The 11,039-nt window shown below is 33.5% G+C and overlaps 1 protein-coding gene across 2 annotated transcripts; it reads right to left on the reverse strand.

Annotated features, from left to right (window-relative positions):
• Window positions 1-869: 869 nt before the first annotated feature.
• On the reverse strand, window positions 870-6,685 carry LOC123888349 (probable galactinol--sucrose galactosyltransferase 2). 2 transcript variants are annotated; one of them, XM_045937381.1, is made up of 14 exons: window positions 6,465-6,685; window positions 5,351-5,561; window positions 4,980-5,221; window positions 4,625-4,715; window positions 3,959-4,007; window positions 3,769-3,860; window positions 3,537-3,644; window positions 3,265-3,402; window positions 2,570-3,122; window positions 2,401-2,468; window positions 2,163-2,297; window positions 1,844-2,061; window positions 1,648-1,736; window positions 870-1,543 (listed from the first exon to the last, which is right to left on the reverse strand). In XM_045937381.1, exons 2-14 carry the CDS (start codon window positions 5,542-5,544, stop codon window positions 1,178-1,180), a joined length of 2,343 nt encoding a protein of 780 aa, XP_045793337.1. In that variant the 5' UTR covers window positions 5,545-5,561; window positions 6,465-6,685; the 3' UTR covers window positions 870-1,177. The 2 variants fall into 2 exon arrangements, with proteins under 2 accessions (XP_045793337.1, XP_045793338.1); XM_045937382.1 differs by lacking the exons at window positions 5,351-5,561; window positions 6,465-6,685 and having other exon boundaries at window positions 4,625-4,892; window positions 4,980-5,121.
• Between the last annotated feature and the right edge of the window lie 4,354 nt (window positions 6,686-11,039).

An 11,039-nucleotide genomic window follows, 5' to 3' on the forward strand; every position in this document is an offset into this window, starting at 1 on the left:
ATATATATATATATAATCTCCAATGCAGAGCCAAGGCCATCAATGCATATTCACAACATCAATGGTTGTCGGACTAACGGCTGAAAAGTCATGATCGATAGTAAATGTCAATTATTTCGATGTCGGCCGTTACAAAAGGATTGACTTCTGCGACCGTTGGACAGGCCGAGCTCAATGTAAAAGTTAGACTTTGACTTTGACCCAGTCCAGGATACCTCGATTTACCAACTTTTTTTTTTCTTTCCTTTTTTGCAGTATTGGGTGTGGAGTATATCCCTTTGGCTAGCTTACTATAGGATTATGCTGTTATGATATTAGTTAAGGCTATTATTGATCTAACTTCCCTAAGACCCTAACTAACAGATTTACCTAACTATTTTAATTAGGAAAAAAATTTAGGGTGCAACTGTAAATCATGTGAATTTCAATTTCATTCTGCTTAGTTTCTTATTTACTTGTTTGCAGCATTTGCACATTTTTCATTTCTATTATTGCAGTAAAACACTTACCTATTTCTTTCAATAAATTGGTTTCAATTCTTGGATTGCTTCATTTTGCTGACTGCATGGTTCCTTCAGTTAACAGTATTATCAACAGTCTTCTTCAATGTTCTATTTTCTTTTCTTTTCTTGACTAAATAAACAATGTTCTGTTTAGAAGGCTAAAGGTAGCTTAATTTATATAATAACAAAATAGGAATTTTCTAACAATAATTTCTACTTGTTAATTTACAGGTTCCTAATTCAATATAGTTTTCAATTCAAATCACATTTCAACCAAACCCTCAGAATTTTATTTTCTATTTTTCTGTTTTCTTGTGTATCACTATACCATTTTATGATGAAATAAGCAGAATTATACACTTAAACTTTTCAAACATGTGAACATTTTATTTTAAAGAAAGCATATTACATCCATATGGGATTAGAATATCATTCTTTTCCCTAAATGATGACATGATTTGCAACTCTCAGCTACATGAGTTATAAGTTACAATAACAACCCTCAACCTCACTTAACCCCACTACATGCATGAAACAATAGACTTCTAATTAATATTACAACAACAAAAGACCCATTTTCCTCATCTCTCAGCTACATGATACCAAATGTGTGGTAATTATTACAACAAACCTCTTCTCCCTACAGAATTCAGTTAATACCAAGTGTTGATGACTTAAACTTGGATCTCAATTAACCATTTATACATCTCTTCTTGAGGAACTGGGATGGAGAAGGTTGTCAACCCAGTCTCTGACTCATAGTTGAAGTCTGTTACAGCGCCATCTACCGTGCACTTCAGTGGACGCTGAGAGGAGTAAACTCCAAACTTGCCACTTCCTCTGGCCTTTAGAGCAATAGTTGCTGTTGTCGTACGGTTAGGACTAAGAGAAGAAGTGGTAAGTTCCGATACAACCTCGCCGTCAAATAGTTCTTGTTTGTTATCAGAGGCTGTGTGGATTTCAACCTCTTCCACAGCTCCTCCAGTGTTGAACATATCCATTAGACCTATTGCTGCAAATGATATACTTGGCGCTATTTCCTATCGAATAAAACATCACATCAGTTAGTATAACAAAAACAAAGGTGGAAAATATCCAGAAACCACTGAAATATTGTAAGCTGCTGCGGATGGTGAGTTCTTACTTGGATTGGACAGAAATGGAAAAGTTCAAACTCCAGAACCTTTAGTGTCACTGGAATCGAAACCCCTTTCGGTAGTCGAATCACCTCACCTGAAAATTTTCATGTTGATTGTTAACTCGTTTGAAAGTCAGAAACAAATGCATTTTCTTTTACACACTATTTATATGTAAAATTAATTGTGAACGATTAATAGTACCTGATCTGTAAGCAAAAACAATAGTCTCCCCATGCCATTCAGCACCAGCTACTTGGTGGATGAAATCAACATCAGAGGCACAAACAGAACCAGTGAGTGTACCAGGAGATGTATCGTGGATGCGAGTTTTCTTCTCTACCTTGCACCACCCAGCACCTTGGCAATTAAATACACCAACAACTCCATTACATTTGTTCATGTTCCATATTTTGAGCAAGCTGAAAATCATAACTCAATTTAATAAACAGGTCCTCAACTTATGTATATGATACACAGCTTTGAAAATATCGCAGATGTTATAGAGTTAAGAAAAACAAACCTAGTCCTATCTCTTGCCGGATCAACAAAGAGAGAGTCGCGTGTAGGCCTGCCGGGTAACTTAGCACGGAGAACCGAACCGTCAGGAAGAACCAGTTTCTTAAGAAGATCAAAATTGTGGTTGCCTGGCTTATCACTGTAAAATCATCATAAAGACAAAATAATTTCTTAGTTAAATTTATGTACATTTCATGTATATGTATAAAGAACATGTTTGCAATTGGATAATATCTCCGTACCTGACATAAATTGGACATCCACCAATTGCACGAGCTGCAGCATGATATTCTGCTGCTGGATGTAAACTCTAAAATCACAGAATATTTTTGTTAGAATGACGAAAAATTAACTTATGCAACAGCAATCAATAATTAAATTAAAATTAGAGATCAATTCACTATCACTTACATGGAACATGTCCCAATCTGGTTGCATAAACTCTCCAAGGAAAAGTGAATTGTATGCAACAGATGAAATATGGATGGTGTGGGAAGCGGGATCACGCGGGTAAAAATCATCAGAGGCTCTTACAACGGCAGTCTGTTTAGCACTGTAAAGGCCATCAGTGTTGTGACACATACAAGCGATGCATCCATTGTCGGAAAAGTTACGAGAAATGGAAGCCTCGAGCGCATGATTATAGCTGCGTGTAAGTGAGACTCGGCCACCATGTCCAGCACCAAGGGTTTCAATAATATTTTGCACATCTACCTTCACTCCGTCTACTCCACATGAAGCTAAGTAAGCATGGAGCTCGTTGTAGAAGTTGAAAACCTTCTTCGGATGTACTAGACCGAGGCCGTGTACAGACAAGCTGTCCATGACAATGTCTGGTTGGTTTCCGAGTACTCCTGGCGACTGTACTGGGTATGCCAAGGCAGTGTCGTAATGTTCCATCCCAGTTGCTGCTGGCTTCACTCCACCCCAATAACCAGCTAGTGCATGCCATACATAAACATTTCTGTCCATAACAAAAGTAACCAATTAAGAATCCAGATAATTAATTGGTCGAGCTACTTATAAAACAATGCGTCTTGAATATAGAATAGAGAATGCACTGTGTCACAATAGTATCTACAAATTTTAAGGAACTAGGCCCATACTTCACATTGTGATGTTGCTTTACTCCGTCTACAAGATGTTTAAGACCCGATGTCTGCTCGGGCTGTTCGTTGTTCTGGCCGTTCTTTTTCTTTTGAAATTTAACATTCTCTTTAATCCCAGTCAACATTGTAGCAAACCTGCATTAATAGTAAAAATTACGTTTTCCGACTAATCAACTGCAAGTACTTTACTCAGGTCAGTTACGAAACAAGTATTTTAAATGGTATGGTAATCAACAAGAAAAGAGAAGAACTGAACATAAGATTCTTACTGTGCTCCTTCTTGTACAACACAACCAGGATCCTTCGCTTTACTTTCAATCTGTTGCCAGCCATCATCAATGATGAGGAACCGTGGAGGTGTACCTCCCTCTGATAGACTGCAGTTACATTTTAACAAATTTCTTTTTTTTAGTTAACCTTCAAACATTATCTTCAAATTCACCTTTACTTCATTCATATGAAATGAAACAAACATAATATAAAATTTCTCTTGCTAATTACCTTTTCAGGCCTTGCTCAACACCCTCAGATGTTACATCAGTATAGAAAGCATCCCATGTGCACCAACCAAACCAGTCAAGAAAAGATGGTAGCTACATAAATAAAAACAACAAAACAAGATTAGAAGATCCATAAGATACTTTGCATACTTGTACATTCATTGGTAATACTTCAAGGAAGAGGGTCTTACTCTTTTCTTCTCACGGTGATGAAATGTTTGCATGTGCTTTTCCACAGCCCTAAATCAATAAAACAACAAATAGAATCAATTAAAACTACAATTTTCAAATTTCAATACACACATTCTAATATTCATCAAATGAAAAATATATTCTTTTTTTTTTAATTAAAAATGAAGAATATATTCTAACTACTTCAATGCAAACAAGGCCAGGTATCATGATGTTCAGTCAGTTAAAACGATTATGGGGACACTAGTACAGGAATTTAGGGGAGAAGCACAAGACAAAAGCCCTGTTTAGATAAACAGCTCAATTAAAAGCTTATACCATAAGCGCTCATAGTAAGGGGCATAGGACCACATCAGCTAGCCCAACAAGGTGCTGGACTAACTTACTGACCCTAACATTTATCATATAAGTATTCATTATGTATAAACTATTTCTATAGGGAAAGATAAAATAAATTAAAATAAAACGGTTTTCACATAAGCTATAAGTTGTTTTCATAAGTTACCCTGAAGAGCTTATGGAAATAAGCAAAAACATTTTATGGACATGTCATAAAAAGTGTTTTTCATAAGCTCTTCCAAACAGTTTCACGAATGTTTATGCCATTAGATAAGCTCAACAAAGCCTATCCTAACAGCCCTAATGTAATGGGAAAAATGTCTTACTTGACAGCTTGGTTGATAACTTCAAAAGGGTTGGTGCCAGCATGCATGTAAACCATGTGAAGGCCTTGATTTGTCTCAACAGCATGATCCCCTGCAAAACCAAATCACATACCAAAAGGAGTTTGTTTGGGATACCACCTTACATATATATTTTCTCCAAAGCAATAAACTCCATTTGTTTGATACAATTGATTGAGGATTATCCAGCCCCAATTCTATTTGCATTAATGACAGCTCCACCCCACAAATTTTGGCAGACCGAAAGGAACTGAATTAACAGTAAACATAACTAAATTATAAGCATTATGTAGCCTATACACAGAACCGTTTTTTCGCATGATAAAGAGTTACTCACCACTCTCAAAGCAAATCTCAATCTCGCTTTTTTCATTGCCTTGTAGAACAGATCGGAATGGACCTTCCAATAGAGGTAGCAAGACAGTGTAGATGATTGGAGAATTTTCATCTTCCCCTTCACTGTCTTTGCTTTCTATAAGCATGAATTGAGTCTCCAACGGAATATCCCTTCCACAAGTTCCCATTCTCTGTGTCATCCACCATAACTTGAACCGGAAACAACACATGAACCGCAGCCCCCTGTAAATAAAGTGCGAGTGTTTCATTAATTTTATTAGTTTCAATGAAAACAGATCATGATCAGCAAAACAAGTCTGCCTAAACAATTTTGACTTCAACATCTTTCTATAGAGAGCTAGAAGAACTTACTCTAAGATACCAATGGGAAAAACATGGAGGCTTTTGGTATGGGAAGCTGTAGCACCAATGAATGCACCGCCAGTAATAAGACCATTACCAGAACCTGGAGTAAACACAACATTTTCTGGGACTCCTTTCAGTATGGTCTTTCCATGGACAACTAAGTTTCCATCGTTAACAGAGATCTTAGGTGTGACCGTCATCTTTCAGTACTTGATAGCTGTATCATCATATCAAACAATAAGTAGCATAAGAATAAGATAGTTGAAAACATTGAATGTATTAATGTTCAAAAAGCTGCCAACAAACATAACATAACACCAAATCTTGTAATGTAATACATATTGCCAACATTTCATTTTGAGCTTATGGATTATAACTTACAGCTTATAAAAGTTCATATTGACAAAAAAAAAAAACTATTTGGTAACATCTTTTTCATTAACTTATAACTTACTTTTACTAAATTATAACTTATAAAAATAGCTTATGCAAATAAATAAAGTTTTATATTAATTCATTAGTTTTCACTAACAAAAATTGTCTCTTTCATAAGTTGTTTTCTCATAAACTACCTTGAAAAGCTCATAATAATAATACATAAAAACTTATTTATTTGCATAAGCTCAAATATAAGCTATTCCAAACGGGCCCTGATTCAATTAGCTTATAGCTTAGTGTTTTTTTTTCCAATTTTACCCATATTATCTTACTTAAAAAAAATTAAATGTTAATAAATAGATTATCTTTCTTATTTCATTTCATATTTATAAAATAATTCAACCGCTAATTTTACTGAACACTACACATTCAGTCAGCTAGATTATCCCGCTATAAGCTAACTTATAGTTTATCCGCTATCAACATTTTTTTGCAGATGAATGATCCAATTAGTCAAAAAAAAATATTGATCCAAGAATTGTTAATTTTTTCCCAGTTACACCCTTGCCAATAATACTAACATGTATGTATGTATGTATGTATGTATGTATGTATGCAACTATGTATACATATATAAGGCGGTGACTAGAGGAAAATCTATAACCGCCTCCCAAAAAAGAAAGTAGGAGACAAAATCAAAATTCTAATATAAAGAATGATAAAGGAAATGAAGTTACCGTACCGTAACTACTTTATATAGCCGATCGAGAGAGAATCGGAGAAATGTGAACTGGACCAAGTAATTCAATTTATTAATTAAAAGAAAATGAGAAGTTTTGCATTCCAGGAGGGAATGCAGCTTCTATAAAAACACGCAAGCACGAAACTACCAACACAGCTTCTCTCAAGTTTGTTGTTTGATTCGCTGATATATATATTTTGTTTTTGTTTCTGATTTGAATTGGGTTTTTATACTAGTTTCATGTTAAATATCGAGCAACTTCTACGACTCACGATTCTTACACGTGGAATGCGGCGCCCATTGGATGGATGGATGGATCCTATTACCCAATCAATAAATTAATTCTTATTTTATTAAATTAAATTATCATAATTTCTGACAGCAAGCAAAGAACGAACGAGTAGCTATCACATTTTTTTATTTTTTTTTACTAAGAGTACCTATCATATCATCACATTGGCGGCACAAGAAAATGGTAAATAATGATGTGAGGGAGTTCCTGAGTTGGACTGAGGTTTAATATAAACCTCAATTATTCTGCATTATTGTGTTACATGTGTACTGTAATACTCATAAACGAAACTGGATCGGATGCGGTCAACACCCATAATTTCACATGCGGTCAATGAGATTAATACCGCTTGATTGAGGTTGAACGATTTATATTTAAAGATCATAATTATTTTAAGATGCTCCTTCCAACGTAAAAATTTATCTATTACAAATTAATTGAGTAATTGACATATTTCATGTACATTATTATATATACATCGATTATTTATTAAACTAAAAAAATAAAGTTTTACTTTTGATCTTACCTGATCATAAAGGACGATTGTGTTTGGCGTTGCTCCGCTCCGAACTCCGGTGGAATGAGTGGGGGTTGTGTACCTGCAGTTGCTTCGACGCTCAAGTCGGTGATTTGGGTGAAGCAATGGTTTTCAGAGTAAAGATAATGTACCTGGCAAATGCATGGAGAGGTTGTTTATATAGCCCTCATCGTTGGACCAAGACCCTTATGGCATTAATGGTCATCAAGTGGCTGTCGGAAAACGGTTAGCCATGATGAGTAGTTATTGCTCATCATTCCAGTGATCGGCCGTTACAACGCATCAAGCATTGTGACCGTTTGACTCGTAGGGTTGCTTCTTGAGCTGCTCTCTGTTGGGCCTTGCTCGATGGCCCAGTTTACAATTCATCGGCAATTGTGCTTCTAGGCCTAGTCCAAAACAACTTTATTAAAAAAAAATATATATCAACTAAACAAGAAAATCTACTAGAAAAGAACTGAGGATAGTGGATCATGGATTATGGAAATGGCACGGAAAACTATTGGGTAAGCTTGCCTCGAAACTCATGTACTCATCTGCTAGATAGATTGAACATGTTGGAAACTATTGGAATGAATTGAATAAACTATTTGTGCTTGTTTATAATAACTTACTTCTGTTGCTTCTACATTGAACCTCCTTATTATTCCATAAATCGGGTTTAAGACTTTAAATTAGTTTAGTAAAAACAAAATTTAACAGCAATAACAGCGTAGAAGCATCAGGTACTGAGAATATTGAATAACAGTCCAAATTTATTAGACTAGAAGCAGTGTAACTTGACCAAAACAAGTAGCAGATACAGTTGCAAATTGCAATACTTTTCAAGATTTTGTTAAAAAAATCAGTAACAGAAGTTCCACCAGCCATTACACCGCCTTTTGTTAGAGATCGCTGCAGTCCCATCCCAACCTTTCGTTGTCTTTTTCTATAGAAAAAATAAATAAATTCCCATAAGAACTAAACAACAATATTCTTTCCGCGCGTAACTTGAAAGGCTAAACTTCCGAGTTTTGTAAGACTCAATTGGACAGTAAATTTTCGTTAACAGTTTTAATGTTATTGTATGCCAGCTAGGGTCTTAGTCAAGTTAGTAGAAATTTGTATCCTCCCATCTAAGCATTTTTGAGTCCCCGGGGCACTGTTTAACATGGTCATTTAGTTAATAGAAACAATATATTATTTAAGTAGGGATTGGAGTTTCAACTCAAACATTCCACATGTTCATTTTATATAAAATTTTAGTCATTAAACTATTTGATAGACGAAAGGAAAAAAAAAAAACAGATGTCTGATAGGTCTCAAGATATGCGGGTCACAAAATTTTGAGCTCATTATTGTTTGGTGGTGTGCATTTTTTTTGTGGTGCTGAAAATAACTGTACTTATAAGTTATATATATATATATATATATATATATATATATATATATATATATATATATATATATATATAGGGGAGGGATCAAATTACACCGGTGTAATATTTGAGTAATGTTACACCGCTCAATAACGATTTAACGAATACAAATTTTACAAAATTCACCGTTGGATTGAAAGCTTATATCGTATAGATCATCCATGTTAAATTTTACAAAAATCTAAAATCGTTTGATATGTTATTGAGACCAATGAAGATTGATGGTTTATGCGTTTTTATTGAATACCGTTAATCTTGACATATCTCAAAAACATATCAAATGATTTTAGATTTTTATAAAACTTAACATGGATGATCTATACGATATAAGCATTCAATCCAATGATGAATTTTATAAAATTTGTATGCATTAAAGCGTTTTTGAGCGGTATAACATTACTCAAATGTTACATCGGTGTAATTTGATTCATCTCATATATATATATATATATATATATATATATATATTAAGTATGGAAAAAAATTATATAATATTTCTATAAACACGAGTAAAACTCAATTAATTGGTAGAAATATTACTGTATGTAGAATTGAGATTTTTTTTTTTGACAACTGTAGAGTTGAGATTTAAACTTGTGAATATCCATTAATTTATTCACTTTAAAAAATACGATTACTAAATTATTTGATCTAAAAAGATTCTTACATAATTAAATATGGACCCGAATTAATCGACATCTTTGCAATAAATAAACTAAAACTTGATATATTTCTTTTTGCTGCATGGAAGAAATAGCGAGGCCATCATAAACTCACGTAAGTAAGAAAGTCGAGGTTCGAATTCTGATCATAGCGTTCGACTTAAGAATTTCGGCATGTTTTGCCGATTGAACTAGGAATTGTGAACAACTTGATTTTTTTTTTTGTTTATAACCCTCTAGTTCCTAGGGGAAATGAACCCTAGTAGTCCAGAGTTCGGCCGCGAGGTAAGTAAAGTCTGGCCAATAAATTGTTCCACTCAGGAATTGAACTCAGGTTCTCCCAAAATTCATCGTTTTTGCTGAAGTTCATTAACTACTTGAGCTCAATGACTTGGTTGGACAACTTGATATTTGTTATTACATGTACAATTAACATAAAATGGTCTCAACCATCAATTTACATCGATGAGAAGTGTAACCGTAGAAAATCCAATTTCATAGAAAGAATGAATGGTCTCTAGGTCGATAAGATGTTTGAGTTTTCTATATTATTTTACTAAAACATTTTTTACTAGGTTTAATTAAGATTATACATCTTGTCAGTCACATATGTGTTTTATTAACAAAAACATATAAAAACGTCAATACTCAATAGTATAAATGTTTTGAAACTTAAAATGTGGGTCAAAAATACTTAAAAGTTAAGACAGAAATAATATACTATTTGCCTATCATTGTTACTATATGTAATGATGTAAACATATTTGATGATTATTGACAAAGAGGAAATCCAAATCATTCAATAAAAAAAGAGGGAATGAAAATCAAAATCAGCAGAAGTAGATTACTACTATTTGTAGAACTTATATACTATTTATCATGCATGATTGAGGATTAGTACGTGGCATATTGCTTACTTATTCTTTCATGTCATTGTCTTGCCTTAGCTAGCTACTTTGACCTGTGTTTGTACATTGAATAAAAAAAATGATAATGATTAACCCCATTCAATCATTTCAATACTAATACGTTTATATTTTGTCTTACCCATAATTAGATTTATTTGTGTAGTTGGAAAGAAAGTAGAAAGGTAAAAAAATTGTTTTTCAAGGGTGCTTGGTGTTGACACATCTTTGGGTTGAATCGGGCATTCATCCATGGATGACATTTGTTCAATCGACAATCTTAAATTTGTTGTTTGTGATCATTAATCTATACCATAAAAAATGTTATTATTGAAAAAAATTCAATATTTATCATTGTCTTAAAAAATAAAAAATAGTGCCTAATTCAATTGGAATCTTAGGACCTAATTCAATTGTTTAATTGAATTATCAATCAATTTTTTAGTTTTTAACTTTTAAAAATTAAAAAACTATTCTTGAGAAGGAAATCAAACATATCTTAATGAATGAATTTTGTGTTCTCAATTTAGTCATGAGCTACCCTTATATAAAGATTTAACCATACGTCAATGATTTATTACCTCATTGTCCTTAGCTATTTTTCTAATTAATTACTAGTTCAATATTATACTACTAGTTAACTACTAATTTACTTGGTGTCAAAAAAAAAACTACTAATTTACTTAGACTATATCCAATGATAGTACCTATTAGGTACTTATATAGGTACTTATTAGGTACTACCATTGAAGCAAAATTC

Source organism: Trifolium pratense, linkage group LG6 (assembly GCF_020283565.1).
Source record: "Trifolium pratense cultivar HEN17-A07 linkage group LG6, ARS_RC_1.1, whole genome shotgun sequence".
NCBI classification, from domain to species: Eukaryota; Viridiplantae; Streptophyta; class Magnoliopsida; order Fabales; family Fabaceae; genus Trifolium; species Trifolium pratense.

Excerpts from the sequence above, each read along its gene's own strand:
- LOC123888349 (XM_045937381.1), bottom strand. The coding sequence starts at position 5,544 with ATGACGGTCACACCTAAGATCTCTGTTAACGATGGAAACTTAGTTGTC. Across the intron at positions 4,716-4,979 it reads TGAGATTTGCTTTGAGAGTG|GGGATCATGCTGTTGAGACA; the intron begins GTGAGTAACTCT and ends TTGGTTTTGCAG. Across the intron at positions 1,737-1,843 it reads TGTTTTTGCTTACAGATCAG|GTGAGGTGATTCGACTACCG; the intron begins GTACTATTAATC and ends GAAAATTTTCAG.